Here is a 21,684-nt window from a genome sequence, read left to right on the forward strand (position 1 = left end):
GCCTTGAGTCATTTCTGTAAGTTAGCAATATTTAAAACTCAGGTTTAAATGAAGATTGAAATTTGATTGCCTTAAAAATATGATCACCATCAATCTGTCAACAAACATTGGTTAAGAACCTACCATGTGCTAGGCACTGTACTGGATTCTTGGGGATGCAAATAGAAAGAATGAAGCTGTCTCTATTATTGAGGAGCATACATTCTAATGGGGGAGACAACAAGTAAATCTTGAATAAAATAGAAATAAATACAAAGTTGTTTCAGAGGGAGGGTACTGATAGTTGGAGAGATCAGAAAGGGCTTCATGTGGAAGGTTATGCTAAGTCTGAATCCTGAAGGGCCAGGGATTTTATCAGGGTGAAAAGTGAATGAATGTATCCCAGACATGAGATATAGCCAGTGAAGAAGTGCAGTGACTGGAAATGGAGTGCCATGTGTAGGGAGCAGGGAGAGGGCTAATTTTGCTGGATCACAGAGTCTAAGAGGGGAAGAAATATACAATGAGGCTAAAAAGACAGGGTGGGGTCAGCTTATGAAAAGCTTAAAAACTAAATGGAGCAGTTTATATTTGATGCTTAAGACAACTGGAATTCATTGAGTAGGAATATATGAGATTGAGAAAAATCACTTTGACAGCTATGTGGATGGTGTATTGGTGAAGAGAAAGAATGTCAAAAGGGGAGGTTGCTGCAATAATCTAGATGAGAAGTGCTGAGGGCTTGAACCTTCTATATTAGAAGAAAATAGAATAAAATGCAAGAAATGAAGTAGAGGTAGAAACAGCAAGAATTGGCAACTAATTGGATATATAGATGAAAGTGACTGAGGAGTCAAGGATAACATCACGGTTATGAATTTGGGAGACTGAAAGAATGGTGGTGTCTTTGACAAAAATAGAGATTTGGAAGAGGGGTGATTGTGGGGGAGAATATGAGCTCTGTTTTATATATATCAATTTGGAGATGTCTCCAGGACATCCATTTTGAAATGTCTAATAATTACATGGTGATTCATGATTGGAGCTCAGGTGAGAGACTGGGACTGGATTTATTGATCTGTGAATTATTTGCATAGATTTGATAATTGAACCCATGGGAGCTAAAGAGGATGATACCTCTGAGAAAGATTATAGAGAGAATAAAGGATCAAAGACTAATCAAAGGAGAATGTAAAGAAATGACCAGGCAGGTGGGAAGAAAACCAGGTGAGGTTGCTGTCATGAAAATGCCAGAGAGGAGATAATATCCAGAAAGGTTGTCAGTAATGTCAAATGCAGAAGAGAAGTCAAGAAGGATGAAGACTGAATTCATTGGTAACTTTGGAGGAAGCAATGTCAGTTGAATGCTGAACCTGGAAATTAAATTGCAAAGGGTTGAGGTAAGAGTGGAGAGAAAGTGGAGGCAATAAGTAGAGACAGCTTTTTTTTTAGGAGTTTGGCTGAGAAAGCAGAGATGTAGTATGATAGCTTGAGGGCATAGCAGTTTGGAAATATATTTTAGCTATTGCTGGAGTAGGAAGACAGAAGAGAAATTATGTATTCATGTTGTGTATACATATTGTGATACGTATATACTGAGCTGCCATTCAACAAATCTGATTAATATTTAAAGTAACACCTTTTGGCACTTGTGTGGCTCCAAGTTTGGTTTGTTTTCCTACATGTTCCAACAGGATGATAATGTTGACAAAGCCAACTTTCCTGGGGGCACTAATAGTTTACATGACTTGCCAAGGGTCACACAATCAGAAAAAATATATGTATGTATATACATATATGTATGTATGTACACATGTGTACATACATACACGTGTATGCTGTTCAGTCATGTGCAACTGCTCATGACCCCATTTGGGGTTTCTTAGCAGATACTAGAGTGGTTTGTCATTTCCTTCTCCAGCTCAATTTACAGATGAGGAAACCAAGGCAAACTGGGCTAGATGGCTTGTCCAGGGTCACACAACTAGGAAGTATCTGAGGCCAGATTCAAACTCAGGAAGATGAGTCTTCCTGCCTCCAGGCCTACCCTAGCTGACCCAATTCAACAAACATTTATTAATCACTTCCTATTTGTAAGTGAATGAGTACCAGAGTACAAAGATGAAATAAAATCCAGTTGTAGAATCATAGACTTAGAGCTTAAAGAGATCTTAGAAGTCTTCTAGTTCAACTCCCTTATTTTATAGATGAGGAAAATGAGGCTCTGAGAAGTTAATTAATTTGCCCAAGGTCACATAGAAAGTAAGTAGCAAAGCAATTTATGTTCCCAAAGAGTATGTAGTCTAAGTGGAGAAAATGACATTTCACAAATAAGTATTATATAAAGCAGAATGTGTTATTTTTATAAGTGTGGTACTCCAGGAAATGTGAAACTATTTTATTCACATTCATATGAACATATTTTTTTCCCCAAATTCCTGGCAGTCCTTCAGAAAAATGATTCCAGAATGAATCACCCACAGACCCAGGAAAGCAAGAAAACAGTTCTTCCAACTCCATCTACGTATCAGCATGTGCAGAGCACTGCAATCTAGATATAGAATTGCCTGAGTCAGATTCAGGTTAATAACATTAATACTTCTGTCTATTGGCAACTACATAAAATGGAATTGTTGACTTCTACTCTCTGCAAGAGAAATTTCTCAACCTACCCAACATTATAGGAGCTGGCTGGACTGGAGTAGAGCAGATTTGCAAATAATTAAGAAACTAATTACCAATTCCTTCCCACCTCAAAAAAAATCTCTGATCAACTCAACTCCTCCTTGAGTTCTATAAGCCATAAAGCTCATGAAATCATTAAGTAGGACATAACCCACTACCTGCATCCTTTGGAGATTGCAGGTAGTTTACTTCTCTACACTTTGCTCTCCTCTCTGCTGAGAGTTTCTTTTTCTTCTCTTGGGCAGTTTTTACTGGCTTCTCAGGAATCAAAACAGTGGTACCATAAGATTTTCAGCCTTGTATAATGGATAGATGAATGGGTCAAACAGAGGAGGGGATTGGCGCTCTTAAAACATGTGTTCTGCTTCTGGCTTAGCCACTGAAAAATAGCATTTTCTATCATGTACCCTCCCTAGGTCTTAGCTTCTGTAACTAAAATGGGGGAATGTCCTTTACAGGTCAATGAATTAAAATGCATTTATTAAGTACTCACTATGTGCCAGGAACTTTTCTATGTACTAAACTACACATACAAAAATAGAGAAAGAACTGATAAATAGAAGTATATAGAATGATTTTACATATTTGTGTCTAATGGGGCCTCTATCTAGGGCTGGGGGGCAGTGGGGGGGGAGGGAAAAGTTACATGATAATTTGATAGATAGATAGATATACATGCATACATAAAAGGAATAGCAAGTTGTACATAATAGATTAGCAGTTTCATGTGCAATCATCTCTTTTTTAAAATTCTACTATGCCAAGGAAATGCTTGTGTTATTTCATAAATTAAAAATAAAATTAAAAAAATAAACTGATCCCTGTCCTCAAGTAACTTGCATTCTAATAGGGGAGGAAAACACATGTAGAGAAATGGTGGTACGGAAAGGAATCATAGGGTTTGTGAATTGTATGTCTCAGATGGGCAGATGACAGACATATCTTTCCCAGAAGAAATGGTAATATTGATCTAGATACTGTACTGAGAGCAGGAGACAGAAAGTATTGGAGTTGGGTGTTATTCACAGCAGCCTCAGGGAAAAATAACAAAATGGCCTCTCTAGATGGCTGATTGGAATGTGAAGCATAATCACATCAACTAGATATAGTGGGCTCAATGAGCTTTTCCTCACTCATCAAGACAGCTCAGCCCTCAGGGTCATCTATAAGTGAGTATATGCCCATTCAGGCCTGCCAATCAGTGGATACAGTGTCTGAGGCATTTCCTACTATATCTCTCTTCCTTCATTCTCTCTCTCCCTTTCCAATACAGGTAAAACTAGGTTAAAATGAATATCAAGCATAGCTTTGATGAAACAAATCATGAAAGAACAGGCTAAGAAACTTTTTTTTAACCGGTGGTGGTGGGGGCAGGAGGAATGGGACCCAAACCTTTGCCTTCTGGTGGGAATAAGGAGAAGGGAGAGAAAGATTATAGGTTAATTTTACTATATAAGCCTCATGCCTTTTTTTTTAAACACCTATGAGGCAGCTGCTAGAGCTGCCTCCCCTCCACTCTCCCTCCTCAAACTCCATCTACCTGCTCAACTAGACTGGCACCTATAATAACAAAAGATGCTACAAAGCAGAGATGGGACTAGGGGCAGGCCAAGTGAGAAGCTGCCAGGGGTGCAGCAAACAGAGATTGCAAAAAGGATACTTTTAAATTTAATATTTGATAAATGTTGGGGAGCACCTAGGTGGCACAGTGAGTAGAGTGCAGGCCCTGGAGTCAGGAGGACCTGAGTTTGGATTCAGCCCCAGACACTTAACACACACACACACACACACACACACACACACACATACACACACACACACACACACTAGCTGTGTGACCCTGAGCAAGTTACTTAACCCCAATTGCCCTCCAAAAAATAAAAAAAAATATTTGATAAGTATACATATTTTTAAAGCCAGAAAAATTCCCCATCCCTAGCATGTTAGTATTTATTCTGTGATAAGGCAAGCTGTATGTTTCATAGTAAAAGCAGAAAGTCTCCAGTGGACAATACCACACAGGGACAATTTCCACTGCAAATGAGTGTCATTTTCAAAACTTGCTTGGCTTTGTTCCTGCTCTGCTGTAGACTTGAGTACCAGTAACTCTCCCAACTGCTGACAGGAAGGGCTGCAGGGGGAAGGAGAGAGACGGGTGGGGTAGAGAGAGGGAGGGAGGGAGGGAAAGAGAGAGAGAATGAAAAAAGAAAAGTATAGCATAGAATCCAACCTGAAATCTAAAACATTCATGAAGATTTGATCTACACTAGGGACAGCTTCAGTTCTCTGCTTCTGTCTTGAAAGAATGTATAGTGGAAACAACACAGAATTTATAGTCATGAATCTTGGATTTGAGTCATAATCCCAACACTTACTTAGCTTTGTGACCATGGTCAAATCATCTGACTTCCTTGAGCCTCAGTTTTGTCACCTATAAAATAGGGACATTGCCTGTCACACAGAGTTGTAAGTGGGAAAACACCTAGCAATCTTTAAAGTGATATATAAGTGTGAGTTATTGTAATTGTCTCATGGAGAGATGTGAATGTTGTGAATTTTGATTCATATATTTTAGTTTTGTTGTGTGTTTTTTTAAATCAATTCATAAAACTTTCAACTTTTTCTCTACCCTCTGCTAAAGCTGTCAGTTCCATGCCAGTGGATAAAGGAGACCACACAGAAGAGATGGTGAGTTGAAATTGTAGTTAAAAGCATAATTCTAGAATTCCACTCTTCCCCTCCACCTCCCCAAAGTATCCACCTCCTAGGCCTAATTTTGTCTCTCCAATGTGTTTATTTTTCTTAAATGCTGGTATTTTATCTTTTCCCCTCTCCCCTTCCTCCAACCTCAACATCAATATGATGACAAAACCACTTGCTGGTTTCAGCTGTGAAATTTAAATTTTCTATGGTTAAAAAAGTCAAGTTTCACAGTTTGCTACAAAAATCTGATCCCTTGAGTCAGTCAACAAGCAGCTATTAAGTACCTACTGTGTACTAGGTACTGTGCTAGGTATATATTTTTAAGCAATCGGGGTTAAGTAACTTGCTCAAGGTTACATGGCCAGTTATTTCTGGGTGTGGTGCTGAGTGTCTGAGCCCAGGATTCGATCTCCAGGTCATCCCAACACTGGAGCTGGTGCTCTTACTCTATGAGCCACCTGGCCGCCCCTCGTGCTAGGTATTAAAGAACAAAAACAAAAAATGAAAGTCTGTGCTCTCAAGGAGCTACATTCTATCAGAGAAGAAAACTGTTTGTATACAATTAAAAACAGAATAAATACCAAGTAGCTGGAGAGGTATGGAACAAGCAGCCAGAGATTACCTAGAAAGGCTTTGTAGATCCCCTTACACTACAGCCCTAAGGTCTGAAACTAACTTTGCCACCTGGAGGTCTTGGCTCTTTCAGAATCAGTCAAAGTAATACGACTGGATGCCTTCTTCTCTCATACTCCCCTAGCACAATCCTAGATGAGGCAATGGTCCAATATTGGAAAATGAAAGAGGTCCCAATCTTGCACAATAATTTCCTTCTGGTATGCTTTGAACTAAATACTTTCGAATCTAGACAAGGTCACACACACTTCTTTTGCCCCAAATTTTCTTTCTTTTCCTTTTTTAAAAAAAAATTTGTGACCTTGAAAAGTATCAACAAACATGAATATCTATATATACAAAGAGGGAGGAAAAAAAAGGATTGTATATAAAACCAGGAATCTCTATTATTTACACATATTTTTTTTTAAAGTATATATTTAACAGAGTAGCACCAACACTGTCCAGCTTGTCTGTGTCCCCTTCTCAATTTTCTTCTGCTGTCTTCTATTTTTCTGTTTCTTTGACACTTTTGTCTTTTGGCACCTCCATCACTTCTACATACATACCACTCTCCCCCTACCTTTGAGAGCCTAATTTGTGCTTGGTATTGTGCTAGAGACTATGGGAGACACAAAAGAAGTAAATGATACCCATCTTGAGAAGCTCAGAAAAACATTTCTTTATTTCCCTGTTCCTTTCACATATTGAAGTGCTACTCATTCAAGTCCCAGATTAAGTTTTATTTTCCCAGGCAGGAAGCCTTACTTGCCCAGGTCCCTGATCTAAATATTTCTTTTTCCTCTGAATTCTAATTATGCTTATTATTTATGCCTTTAATTTGGCACTTGACATTTGCTATTTTGAATTGGTGGAAGCATCTTAGTATAATAGAAAAGAAGTGAACCTGACTCAGAAGACCTGAGTTCTAGTCTTGATTCTGCCATTTAATAGTCATATAACCCTGAGTAAGTCATTTAACTTTACTTGAAACCTAGTTTCATCAACTTTAAAATGAGTATTGGTGTACTGGATAGTCTCTAATGTCTCTTCCAACTCGAAAATCTATATTCCTATGATTCAGTGTCTCAGAAGAGAGATGTTCTACTTAATTTCCCTTTATCAAATTATCTTTTTACTATATCCACTAGATTTTATGCAAGTATTCCCAATAAATCTTCTGATCCAGTTGTCCCTAAATCTGCATAAATTATCAGTATACATATGTAATTATCTCTATCATCTCTATTCTCCTTAAAGGTAGTATCAGTGACTTGCACTTCTGATTTCTCATAGTGCCTAGTAGAATTGTATTATACATGATAGGCACTTAACAAATATTTGCTAATTATTTTAAATATCAATAATCATATGTATTTCTCTTTTAGATTCACATGCTTATTTATTTTCCTATCAGTATCAAAACTTCATTATATAGTCTTATGTATTATGGTGTTTCATCTTTGTCCTACCATGAAGCAAAATTATATGAACATTTTAGAGTATATGTCTTTAGAAATAAATTCCAATTATAAATCTGAATTAATGCTATAAGAATAACTAGGTTTTTTGCTAGGTGTAATATCTGTAATTTATATGTCCTGTATACTTCACAGGTACGTGACACATTGATTTGCCCTCTTGGATGCCTTTTTTAGGTAGTGCCCTAGACTGAACTATTAAGATTCTGCTAATGAAATTTTCTCTTTCTCTAGGTGACACGCTGCATAGTAGAGGTCCTTTCCAATGCTTTAGCAAGACCAAATGCTCCTCCCATAAGTCTGGAGTGCAGGAAAATCCTGAAGAAGGGTAAGTGTAATCTTGTGGTCCCTGATTTGAGCTGAAAGACTTGATGGTACTCAGCAGCCTCCCCTTTTAGACTGGGGTTCAATTTCACTTTAATTTGGCAACCACATGGCTTCTGATCATGGATGTGTTGGGAAAGGTTTAACAACTGACCCTCAGGGAGGAAAATGCACACATGACAAGCTTTAAAAGTTTAATCTGCTTTATTAACATTTTCCCCATCACTTTCTAAGTCTAGACAAACAACCAAACAAAAAGTCAAACCCTGATTTATGGCAATTGATGACTTCTGAGGGGCAAATGCTCTCACACTGAAAATTTAATAATTGGCTCTTGCAAGCTGGTACAAGCTGTCTCCAGCACAACCCTACTTCTGGCAGAATAGTGGGGGAGAAAGATGGCTAGGCTGGACAGCATAAGACCTGAATTCTAGTCCCAGTTCTGTCACTAGTTAAACTATGTGACCCCTCATTTGACAGATGAGGAAAATGAGGCCAGGAAGGTTAGGTGATCTTCCGAAAGTCATACAGGTAGTGTCAGAAGATTTGATGATCTCTTACTTGACTTTTAGCTGTAGCATTTTATATAGCTCATCTTAGCAGCAATTTACTAAATGCCTATTGTGTTTGGAAAACTTTGCTGGACACTGAGGGAGAAGCAAAATCTGAAAAAGACACAGGGCTTAAAGTCTAATAAAATTAGGGATTATGACGCATAGACAAATACTTGTAACATGAAAGAATATATGGCAAATAGTTTAGAGAGGTGTAAACAAAGTGTTATGTGAGTCTCAAGTGAGTTAGGGTTAGGTCATTGTTGATTACTGATTAGGGGTAGAGGGAAATCAGGAAAGGCTTCATGGAAGAGATGGCATTTGAGTTGAATTTTAAAGAAGAGTTAGAATTTCAATAGATGAAGGCAGTGAAGGAGGGAATATCATGTATTGGGGAAAATGTTAGCAGAGCTCCAAATGTAGGAAAGCACAGAGAGTAGTCAAAGTAACAGTAAGCAATCCAATTTGGTTGTAGTTGCAGAATTCAGGGAAGAGAATAGTAGAGGTGCAACTAGAAAGGTAGGGTGGTGTCATATTGTGGAGGGTCTTGAATGTCAGGCAAAGGAATTTCAATTTTATTTGGTATATGATAGGGAGCTACTGTAGATTTTTGACTATTGATATGATTAAATCTATTCAAAAGCAGGACTAATCTGATAGAATTATGAATAATTGATTGACACGGGAAGACAATAGAGTTTGGAAGGTTTGTTAAGTGATTATTGCCGTGGTTCAAGCAGGTGGTAATATGGGCTTCTAATAAGATGGTAATAGTGCAAACAGAGAGAAGGGACATTTTGTTGGGGTTAGAATTGATAGGACCTGGTAGGTGACTGGATAGAGCTAAGGGAGAGGAAAGATTAAAAAAAAAACACCAAGAATAGGTGGATAGTGATGCCATAGATAGAAAATTAAAAGAATGTTAGAAGAAAGAGGTAGTCAAATAAATAGTATTGCTAAAGTAGATAATATAAAGAGAAGAGGAAAGGCCAAAGACAACCTTTGGGAACATCCACTATAAATGGCAGGAAGAAGATGAGAAACAAGAGAGAGAGAGACAGAGAGACAGAGAGAGAGAGACAGAGAGAGAGAGAGATGTTTCTGAAGGCTAGAGAGGATAGAATATCCAGCTGCAGAAAGGTCAAGGAGAATGAGGATTTTTTAAAGCTCACTGGATTTCATGATTAGGAGGTTATTGATATCTCTAAAAGAGTAGTTTTAGTAGCATGGTGTAGCAGCAAGCACCCCAGCATCCCCAGGGTGGCTGCCAATACAAGTTCTTGGATCTGCTTTGTTAAAGGAAAGCAACTCAAAATGGGTTAACAAGCTTACTTTAATCAGTCAAACATGTATCGTTTACCTAGTTCAGGGGAAAAAGGTCAGCACCCCGAACTTCAGAATATACAGACAGAATTATCAAGACAGAGAAACAGATCAAGTAGACAGTTTCCAAACTGTCCAACCATTACATCCATACCAAATCAACATCTGGTTTTCAACATCTGGGTTTTTCAAACTGGGGGACTCTTAACAACAGCTTCCCATAGTTTCATCAAATCATAGAATACTTCTCAAAGTGAGCCCCAAAACAAAGCTACACATCAGGGCTTATATAGTCTTCTCCTGGCTCAGAGAATGTAACAACCTTATTGACTCACTGGCCAATCAAGAAGTATCTACTGAAAAACAAGCCTCCCACCCCAGGCTTCAGGTCACTTTAGCCTAGGGGCAGGGAAGATCTTCAAAATTTACTTTCCCATTACACATGGTCTGAAAATCAGATTGCAAGGAGCTGAGGAGTGGGAATCAAGGAAGAGGGAAAAATTGTTTCAAGAAGCTGGGCAGCGAAGGTATGGAGAGAGATTTTTGACTTGGTTAGAAACTTTTGTTGGTGGTGGTGAATAGGGAAGATGAGCTTTTTTGTTGGCATATGGTAAGAAGAAAGTGAAAAAGAGGAATATTGAAGATCCCTGAAAAGGAGTTGATTCTGATTTCTCTGTCTTGGCATTCAGCTATATTCATTATTCATTGAAGTTAGATGCTGGCATACTTTTATTCAACATGCTATATATATATATGTATATATACATATTAAATATATATTCAGTATGTTAGAGCCACCCTGCAGTATAATGTGCTCATCTCTTCTCTCAAGTCATCCAAAAATAGAGATAACTGGATTTGAGACAATGTAGTAGACTTATCAAGTCTGATCAGTCCAGATTGTGCACTCACTATCTAGAAACTTGAATGTCAGCCAAATGAAATTTAACCCTTCAATTTTTTTTTCCTTTAGTCCCCAGATATAGTGGAGATATATTAAACTGCATGTAACTAAGGTCAGACCTCTATGGCACATTAATAGAAACCTACTTCCCAGTTGATATTGATCTTTTTTTTTTTAAAGCAGTTGGGGTTAAGTAACTTGCTCAAGGTTACATGGCCAGTTATTTCTGGGTGTGGTGCTAAGTATCAGAGCCTGGATTCAATCCCAGGTGATCCTGACTCTGCGGCCGGTGCTCTTACTCACTGAGCCACCTGGCCGCCCCTTGATATTGATCTTAATTCAACTAACAACACACCTCCTTTAAAGAACAATATTTTAAATGATGGCATTGGAAATGGAGTGAGAATAGAGGAGAATATAAGGGAAGACAGATTGGGAGAAAAGATTGAAAAATGAAGCATTCTTCAAAGTCTCTTTCAGTATGGGTCCTGTTAGAATAGAAAAGATATATGTGGATTACAACTCCAACTTGAAGCAGAATGTTTATAGGGCCAATTTCTTGTATCTAGGGTGCCTGGGGCATTGATGATGGCTTTGATTTTAATTATGATCTGAATGAACACAGTGCAGGACTTAGTAAGAATAGATATAACTAAGGTGTTTTCCAAAATCATGTGTCCTTTTTAAACTGTGTGCAAAAATCACACCAGATAAAAACAAATCAAAAAGATTCATTTTTTTTAACCCTTCTCCACTCTTAAAAATTTTTTTGAGTTAGAAATAGTGGAATGAAGCCTTTTATTTTTCCTTTCCTCCTTAATCTCTTCTACAAAACAAGTAAAAATACTCATTGAATGTTTGGTAAAAGAATAACTTGGTGCTATCCAAACACCCAATGTAGGCTGGAGGTTATCTCTCCACTGGTGTGCATAACACTTTTAGGGAACCAGAGGTAATTATTTGTAATTTCTAAGACTCTACCCTCCATACATCTTTTCTTTTTTTGTATCTTCTTCCTCCCTTCTCTAGAAGAAGTAGATGATGAAAGGGTGAATTTCTGTGTCTATCTGTGTGCACAGAACAATAGGATGGTCTTCTAGAGCATAAACATAAACAAACACATTTCTCCTTTCCATGCCATTCATTTGCCAGCATAAATGCCCTTCATTCACCATAAAAATCTCTGCTTATGAGTCCTTAGTAAAGTCTCTGCTTTCTAGAATCTAGGCCCTCTAGTGGTCAGTGACTAAGAGCCTGAGCTCTCGTGGTCAATGAGAGAGCCCTAGAGAAAGTCAGTAATAATCAAATGATGTAGCTTTGACTTGAGGTCCTTATATGCCAATATCTTCCTTTTCTATACTTTCTTTTTCCTTTTCCTTTCTTTCTTCTCTGTTGTAAGTGTACCAATTGGCTTCATTGGCCCAGAATGTTAAAGAAATTGCTGATCCTTGTTTTTGAGTGACTTGCTTTCGAATCTCCCTTGGATTCACTGCTCTTTTTTTAAAATTTTTTAGTCTTCTCCTTTCCCTTTCCCTATTTCACCTCTCTATTAACTCCTCTTGAAACCAGTATGTAGTCCTTGGATAAAAACAAAAACTTCAGAAAAATGAGAATCATAGAAATTTAAAATTTTCAAAACTAGAGAGTCTTAGAATTGGAAAGATCTTAGAAATCATCCAGCCCAATCTCCTAATCATTCTATAGAACGGATCCCTTCTATAGCAAAGACTAACTTTTGACTAATATCTGTAATGCTACAATTTATGCAACATAATAACTCACATATGCATACTGTTTTAAGGTTTATAAAGCACTTTGATCAAAACAGTCCTGGGAAATGGGTAAGGCAAATATTATTATTCTCATTTTACAGATGAATAAACTGAGGCTTACAGATGTTAAGTGACTTTCCCAAGGACAAATAGCTAGTAAGTATTGTAGCTGGGACTCAAACACAGAACTCTTGACTCCTTATACAATCCTATTTCCACTATACCATAATGCTTATAAATTGAATGGCTTTTTTGGTTATTCTAGTGACTTTGAAATTAAATTGTGGAACTTGTCACAACTTAATTTTGTGGTTTAGTATTTCATTCCCTAAAGGAAGATTCTTATGCTTATGAGCTGTAATTGTAGCCTTCATTTATTATCATCTGCTATGGTTTACAGCTAAATTTAGCAGTGTATTACAGTTTGGACAATGTTTCTTCAAACAAGAACCTTTTTAATTGGAGAAAAATTCAAAACAAAACATCTTTTGTGGTTTTTAATCATAGCAACTGTTCTTGTCTCATTCAGAGGGAATTTTCACTTGGATGCAGAAGTGTGACCTTAACCTCTCTCTGGCTATGATCAAAGATGACTCATACCCACAACTCAGCACAAAGTAGGAAACAAGCCCCCTACCCTAGGATCACCATTCAACCCTGCTAATAAATGCTGCTTTTTTTTATTTCTAACCTTTCAGACTCTGAAATTTACCTATATCTTGAGAATGACTACTTTTCCTACCTTAATTTTTTCTGCTTAACTAAATAGACCCTCCCATTTCCTATGATGGTGTTAAATTTCCAAGTCAACAAAACTGAAACTGATAAAGCAACACATCACAGTTGCAGCTGAATGTAATCTATAGCAAAGAATAATTAGAATGATAAAATCTCAATTGCCTTGTAAAATATGTAATCTAACGGTCATTATCTTGCCAGTTTATGTGCTAAGGAATAGAAACACATACTCCCTGAACAGCCTCTGAGATCAATGGGATGTCTGAAAGGATATTTTTTGCAGTTAACTCTTGCTAAGATGTGTGCTTGGTGCCTCTGAATGTAGACAATATTACACATTGCTGTAAAGAGGGAAACAATAACCATTAGGAAGCAAGAGAAAATTATGACAGACTAAAAGCATTTTCTTTTTTAGTCAGATTACTATGCAATGTTATAGACACAGTGTTTGTAGATTTGAGGAGGTATTGAGATCCTTGGGGATAAGATGGAGAAATGGAGGTTGCATGATAGGACAGATAGCTAGATTCATAGGTAATTGAATAATAGTAGCCAAAGAATGTTGATTAATGGATCAGTACTAGCCTAGGAGGCTTGTTATCCTTGACCTTATCATGTTTAACGTTTTCTTCAGCAATTTGGAAAAGGATATGTGGCAGATGTATCCAATTTACAAATGCCACAAAAACTGGAGGGAGCAGCTTATATGTTGAATGACAGAGTTTTGTTTTGTTCTTTATTTTCCCCAAAAAGGACAGGGAGATTTAATGAACCAATTCTGCTAAGATGACATTTAATACAGCTAACTTTAGCCCTGTACTTACACTGAACAAATAAATTGACAAGGGTAGACTGGAGAGATGTGGTTTAATAGCAATATATTCACAGGATATTTAGGAATTTTAATTGATGACAAGCCTACTTTGAATCAATAGTGTGCTGAGTTGGGGCGGCCAGGTGGCTCAGCAAGTAAAGAGCACCGGCTCCAGTGTCGGGATAACCTGGGGATTAAATCCGGGCTCAGATACTTAGCACCACACCCAGAAATAACTGGCCTTGTAACCTTGAGCAAGTTACTTAACCCCGATTGCTTAAAAAAAAATAGTGTGCTGAGTTTGCCCAAAAAAGTTAATGTGTTTATGTACAGGATCCAGAATAGGGGAGATAATAATACTACTCTAGGCTTGTCACTGTATCTAGAGTGTTAGGCTAAATTCTGGGCATCACATATAAAAGAGATATTGATAAACGGGAACATGTCCAGAGGAAGAAGACCAGGATGATGAGGACTCTTAAAATTGTCATATTAGGAAGATCTCAAAAGACTAGGGCTATTTAGCTTAGAAAAGAAAGGGAGTATAGTAGCTGTCTTCAAATATATGAAGGGCTGTCATGTGAAAGAGGGATTTGACTTATTGTTAGATCCATCAACTATAATTGAGGCCTTATGAGTGAAAGTTTTAATAGCACAAATTTCAGCTCAATTAAAAAAAAAAAAGACTTTGCAACATCTGCAGCTCTCTGAAAATGGAATGAACTATTTTACAAAGTAGCAAGTGACCTTTCCCTGGACGTTTCACTGCCCCTTTTTGTTAGAGGGTTTCCATATCTCTTCCTCCTTTATTATTTCCCAGCCTTTTTTAACTCTTAGGTGTTATCTATATAGCACAAATTAAGAGATTCATTCATTGTCCTAATTGATTTGATGATTATAGATTACCAAAATGGATCATTTGGGGGATAGAGAAGAGGATTTATTTTGTCACTTGAGTTATACAAATTAGCTGTTTACCTTGATTAAATTTAGTGAATCTGTGATCATGTCTCCATCTTACTTAATAATCTTTCTATTCTTAGGATCAGGATGAATACAATAAAGAATGATCCTGAGACTCATATTATGATAGAGACACACACAAATAGAGATATAAGTGTTAATATATTTGACTTTGCTGAGATTCAGTATGCTTATCCACAGAAAAGGGGATGATCTCTTCTACTTCTAAGATGATTCTGATGCTACATTTGAATGTTTATATATTAATATCTATATTCTTTCCTCTAATAAAATGGAATATGTTGGTAGAAAAAAAGAAATTTATATGATAACTTTATTATATATTTAAAAGGAATAGCAAGTTGTACATAATAGATTTGCAGTTTCATGTACAATCATCTTTCTTATTATACTATGCAATGGAAATGCTTGTTTTAATCCATAAGTTAAAAATAAATAAATAAATGTGGAAAAAAATTAAGAAAAAAAAAAGAAAGGTACTCAGAGGCCATCTACTTAAGTTTATACCTCAGCAGCCTGAGGATATATGGAAGTCATAAATTAATAATTATTGAATAGTTTGAAACAGTTTATGAGTTACACTGTGCTCTTTGAAATTTTTATTTTAGGTGGGCAACAGGACAAAGATGAAACAGAAAATGAAAGTGAAAAGTCCAAATTTGCAGTTAGGTTGTTAAGAGATCCAACTAATGGAGAAACTCATGTACCTATGAGTTTGGAGGAGGAAAACCCAGGAGAAGAAGAATCTAAAAGGCAAATGGAGGAAGACACAGAAAAGCTTCAGCAGGAGGAAGAAGATAAGGAAGAAAGAAGAAAGTATCAACCAAGTTTTCATCTTCATGAAGACCAAGGCTTTAAAGAGACAAGAAAGCACCAGCCGGAAAATAGCAATGAGAAAGAAAGGGAAAGGGTAGAAGGGGAAATTGAGAAATATAAAAAAAGTGATCACAGTGAAGAAGGAAGTCAAGAGAAACATCTCTATGAAGAGTCAGGGGAGGTTCAAAATACCTTTCTTGACAAAAGAAACCAAGCCACCACTAAGATCAATGAAGAGTCTGCAGCCAAAAATAACAGATACCCTGTGGAGCACTCTGAAAAGACACATAGCCAAGAAAAAAGCAGCGAAGAGAGTGAAGAAGAGAGTGAAGAGAGGAATAGCAGCGAAAAACGTGGCTGGGAGTCTAAAAATCAACACAGAAGTGCAGAACCAGATGAAAGTGAAGAGGCTTCTGTCTCTGAAGTGACCAGACGCCGGTTGAAACCTAGGCACCATCACAGGAGATATAGACTGGATCAGTCCTTTGAAGAGAGGAAAGCTCATTCTGAAGAAAGAAGAGACACACTTGAGTCTGAGGAATCAAATGAAGATAAGGACCATTTCTGGGACAAGAGAGGCCATCACAAAAACAGTTATGAAGATGTACAGGATGAACCAAGTTATCATGAAGAGAAGGGGAATTACCACAGGAGCCATGGTTTTGATGATCTTGAGGAAGAAAGATATAGTGACAGGGCAAGTGAAGAGTACAAAGATAAGAGACATCACAATGAGGAGATCCAGGAAGAAGAAGAGAAAAGAAACCATCACAACAGACAAATTGAAGAAGTGGGACATCACTATGATGGAGAAAGTGAGGAAGAGAGGCATTCTGATGAGGACAAGAGCCCCCATCATGGAGACAGGGAACAAGAACCAGGTGTGCATTCCACTCATGGAAATAGAGATGATAAAAGGTATTCCAGTGAAAGACAACATTATGCGAAAGAAAACAACATGGATAATGAAAGGAGGCGTCCTAGGGGAAGGAAAGAGCAAGACCGAAGTTATTTGGACCATGATAAGAGAAATAGTGAGGAAGGTGATATAGAAAAGTGGCAGCAGAGAGAAGATGAAGATGGTGAAAATAATGGAGAGGGAGCAAGGTTTCAAGAAAAGGAGTTTAATGTCCATCATGCAGAAGAGAAGATGAAGAGATTAGGGATTCCATACAGTCCTTATTATGAACCCCTCCAGTGGAAGAACAGACATTTTGAAGAAAAGGACAGAACAAGTGATCAGTTTCCCAAGAATGAAGAGGAAAACAGATCTAGCCTAAATGAAAAGACTTTCTTCCCTGACTACAATGATTATGACTGGTGGGATAAAAAGCCACTTGTAGAAGACATGAATCAGGAACATAATGAGAAGAGAAATCTCATCAGCATCCCCAAATATGATCTGAAAAAGCAATATGACAGAGTTGATGAACTTGCCCAGCTTCTCAATTACAGGAAGAAGTCTGATGAATTTCCAGAATTCTATAACTCTGATGAGGAAATGAGAAAACACCAGATGATCAGGAATGAGAATGGTGGCCTTGGTCAGAGGCCTCTAACAGAGGAAGAGGTATGGCCTTTGAATTGTATTTGAAGAAGTTTGTCAATGCTTAGTGACAGATGAGTCCAAGAATATCTGTTATCAGCAAATGGAGGAAGTTAAAGGGAAGAAAAATTACAGAGGGAATTTACCTCTCCTAATGAAATATAGTCTCCTTCTAGGCTTGATTACCTATGTTTGGGGTGGGGGGGGGGGGGAAGAAGGAGGAAGGCACAGCTACATAAACAAGGTCCTTATTTCCATGACTACCTTTTTCCCACTGCTTGATTCTTGTTGATTTTACAGTTCATTAGTGCCTCTAGTCCTAAAGGAGACACAGATTATGAAAGCAGGTGAACTGAATTTGTTTAGTTTCTGGCTAATAGTTCTGGTGCAAGACAAAGGAAACCAATAAAGTAGAATTTCAAATTTGTGGAGATCGTTTTTATCAAAGCTGATGCTTTCTGCCTAAGCAATGCACCTTTTCCTAATTGATTCACTTAGAATGAACAAAAGTCACAATGTCCCTAAGTAAGATTGGCATCACGTGGTCTTTTCAGCTTGTCAGATTGGAGGGATGGGAGTGGGACTGGATCCAGATGTGTACTTTCATTGCTGCAGGTAGAAGGAACAATACCGATGCTGACTGGCAAGTGCTTTATAAATGATGTAGAGTTATTTGTAGCACTGAGAGGTTAAGTGAGTTCCCCAGAGTCGCATTGTCAGTATGTCAGAGGAAACACTTGAACTAGGTCTTACTGTGATGACAATTCTTAATTCACTATTCCATGCTGTACCTGGGTATTAAAATAGGAAAAAGTAATCTAAACCACCGGCTCTAAATTCCCCCCTTTCTCAAGACTAATTCCTGTAAATACACACCAAAGCATGTGATGTAATAGATTATTAGGGACATTTGTCACTCAAGGAGCCTCATCTACCAAATGTGGTCTTTTAAAGACTAATGCTTAGTAGGGTTATAGAATGAGTAAGAATGAAAACGTTGTTAAGTTAGAGAAACAGTGGCCATGGGAAATTTTTGTAAATTTAGAAACATGTGGTGGAAGAAAGAGTGGTGAAATACCCTGTCACAAAGCTCTGTTGTCAAGAGAAGTTTGGAAACCATTTCTTCAGGTTTTATCTAATCATTACAGAGAATCCTCCACTTTATCAAGGTGTGATTATTTATTTTTCTCTCTTCTCAAACTTTTTAACACATTTCAATTTGTATAAACCATCTTCCAAACAGCTGGTTGGAATTTCATAGCTACCAACTTTACCATGTTACCAGCTGGAGGAAAAAAAAAAGGAAATCCTGGGGACATCAGAGTTTGTGTTCACCATGGTTACTATTTTATAACTATTTGGAGCACTGTACCTGACTTTCTCTAAGTTTTCTTAGGTTCTTTCAGCCCCCAGTTGGAGAAAATTGAAGGCCCAAGTCAGCTCTCAAAGAATGGCATTAGACAGAGTACTTTTGAAATATATCCTCCCCTTTATACAGTCAGAAGACTGGAAGAAATCTCTAGGGCAGGGCTTCTTAATCTTTTTTGTGTCATGGACCCCTCTAGCAGGCTAATGAAGCCTATGAACACTTTCTCAGAATCATGTTTTAAAAGTCATAAAGTAGGGCGGCTAGGTAGTGCAGTGAGTAAAGCGCCGGCCCCAGAGTCAGGAGGACCCAAGTTCGGTTCCAGCCTCAGACACTTAACACCCACATGCCCACACCCACACCCATACCCACACACACACACACACATACACACATACACACACAAACTAATCGTGTAACCTTGGGCAAGTTACTTAACCCCAATTGCCCTCCAAAAGGCAAAAATAAAATAAAATTCATAAAGTAAAATATGGAGGATGACAAAGAAAAGCAATTGTATTTAAAGACTTAATAGAAATATACTTTTAAAAGTTCATGGATTCCGAGTTAAGAACCATGCTCTAGGGGCATTTTTGTATCCTTTCCCTAATCCCAAATCTATCTCACAAAAGAAGAGTTAAAACTTTGCTTGTAGCTCTTTTCCTGGTCTAGGAAAGTGTAGAGTGGTGAAAAGGGCAATGGAGAATGAATCAGAAGATTATCACTACCTACCTGTGTAACTTTAGGGAAGTCACCAGCTCTCTGAGCATAAGTTTTTCCATTCGTAAAATGGGGAATAGGCTCATTTATTTCGAAGTTCCCTCCATTTGAAAAATTTTAAGATTTTATCCTAGAAGGGGTAGAGATGGTAAGCAGAATGGTCTGGCCCCACAGATTAGAGGTTCAAGCCTCATTGCTTTTATTTAACCCATCCATCTCAAACCTAGAGCTAAATTTATGTTTAGATCTCCTGTTTCTTGGTCTAAATCCTCTTTCTCATTTCTTTGTAGGAGAAGGAACTAGAAAACTTGGCTGCGATGGACATGGAACTACAGAAAATAGCGGAGAAATTCAGTGGTACCCAGAGAGGGTGACCACTCAGGGAGCAGTGATATAGTGTTTCACAGCAGTGGGTAGCTTTAATATACATGCATTCATACTACCTAGTCTTGGCATATGCTGCCACCAGAAAGTATCATTTACCCAAAGACAGTTAGTAGAGTTTACTGTTCACTCAGTATATTTACACGGTTGGAAATGTCTTTATTGTTTTCTAGGATGCTATTGAATAGCATGAATTTTAGCATATAAACTTATATTTGAATATGCTTTGTGATGAGTGTGCTACTGTCCTTCAGAAATATATTATGCCTTCTAATTTGAAAAAATAAAAAAAAATAATCTAGGACCAAATACTTCATCTTTCTTGACTTTCTTGTTCTGTTAGGGAGGAGTATGATATTTGGGTAAAATCTGCTGGTAGCCTGAAACAATATATCTAGATTTAATGCTCTCCCAGGTAAAAGATGGGGGGTGACCCTCCTGAAGTTACAGAAGGCATGGGGTAGAGTTGCCTAATGGATGTATAACAGAGCAGTTAAACTCTGTGCCACCTTGTAGAAGAGACATACGACACTCAAAATGGTAAAAGCCATTTCAACAATCTCAGCATATATCAGCTTTAAAATCATTAAAGTATCGTTGTATAGTCAATTAGTCAAGTCTCACTCCTCATGACCCCAGTTTAGGGTTTTCTTGGCAAAGATACTAGAGTGGTTTGCCATTTCCTTCTCCAGCTCATTTTATAGATGAAGAAACTGAGGCAAACAGGGTTAAGTGACTTGTCCAGGGTCCCACAGCTAGTAAGTTTCTGAGGCCAGATTTAAATTCAGGTCTCCCTCTCTTCAGGCCCAGCACTCTATCCTCTGTGCCACCAGCTGCACACATTTTTCATTATTTAGGATTTGACAAAGCAGCCAGGTATAATGAGCAGAACACAAAAGCTAAGGGAGTTGTACATCTGAGTGCCCTGATCTGCCACACTTAGCAGAGTCACAGGAGCAGCCTGCAACTGCAGTTTTCCACACTGTTATAATGAAACAGAGTAAATAAGCCCCATGATTCTTTCAGGCTCTGAAATTCTAAGATTCTCTCCTTTGGTACTTATTACCTGCCAGTTCATTTCTTGTTAGCACTTCTAGAATTCTCTCCTTGTCAGTTTTGGTTCTGGTTTTGAACGAGATGAGATGGCAACTGACAGGTAGTAAGGCCTGGGGATTACAGGTGAATTCATTTGTCCATGTTTGCTTTCCTCCATCATGCATAATTTAGAACTGGGTGCATTGGCAAAGCCAGGTTTTTATCAGGTTACCTTTCTAAAAGTGTTAGATGGATAAATATCTCTTTCCATGGGAGCTTATTTTTATGTATTTTTTTTTGAGGGGGAAGGCAAGGCAATTGGGGTTAAGTGACTTGTCCAAGATCATGCAGCTAGTAAGTGTGTCAAGTACCTGAGTCCAGGTTTGAACTCAGGTCCTCCTGGTTCCAGGGTCCATGCACTATTCACTACACCACCTAGCTTCCCCATGGAAGCTTGTTTTAACCAGGGAAAAATAAAGCTACTCAAATGTGGTCATGCCCTGACACTCAGAAAGCCAAGTAAGCAATCTGAAAACAAATTATCCTAACTCAAATAATCATTGGTTAGTTATAAATACTGCCCCACCTTAAATGAAACACTGAAGATGGTCATTTAAGTGTCATTTAAAGTCAGTTCCTTTTTCTTAAAATTGACTAATTACAAAAAGATCCCAACCCTTTTCTTACTACATCCAACTGATGACTATTTTATGATATATGAAACTGTCTGTGAACATGCTCACACACATACCCCTCCTTTTCCTTTGCAGGGCATCCAAAAGCCAAAACAGTGGTTACCCAAATTGCTAATAAAAGGAAAAAAAAAACTAAACTGGAAGGCCAAGGGCTAATAGAGGGAGGGAGAGGTAGAAGAAATAGAGAAGGGGCAGAAGAGGGAGAGAGAGGGGAGGGGAGAAGAGAGAAGGAGGGGGGGAGGGGAGTAG

The 21,684-nt window shown here is 37.9% G+C and overlaps 1 protein-coding gene across 5 annotated transcripts in view; it reads left to right on the forward strand.

Moving 5' to 3' along the window:
* The window catches only part of CHGB (chromogranin B), a 183,639-nt gene extending 163,625 nt beyond the window's left edge, over positions 1 to 20,014 (forward strand). For all 5 annotated transcript variants that reach the window (XM_069062778.1, XM_069062776.1, XM_069062777.1 and 2 more), the window contains 4 exons: positions 5,306 to 5,352; positions 7,695 to 7,788; positions 15,482 to 17,259; positions 19,612 to 20,014. In XM_069062778.1, the coding sequence (XP_068918879.1) occupies positions 5,306 to 5,352; positions 7,695 to 7,788; positions 15,482 to 17,259; positions 19,612 to 19,695 (2,003 nt within the window). In that variant the 3' untranslated portion in view covers positions 19,696 to 20,014. The remainder of the gene's footprint in view (positions 1 to 5,305; positions 5,353 to 7,694; positions 7,789 to 15,481; positions 17,260 to 19,611) is intronic.
* The last annotated feature ends 1,670 nt before the right edge of the window (positions 20,015 to 21,684 follow it).

Source organism: Petaurus breviceps, unplaced genomic scaffold (assembly GCF_028583685.1).
Source record: "Petaurus breviceps papuanus isolate PSGF00001 unplaced genomic scaffold, PetGlider_PUasm1.0 90504, whole genome shotgun sequence".
Lineage (NCBI taxonomy): Eukaryota > Metazoa > Chordata > Mammalia > Diprotodontia > Petauridae > Petaurus > Petaurus breviceps.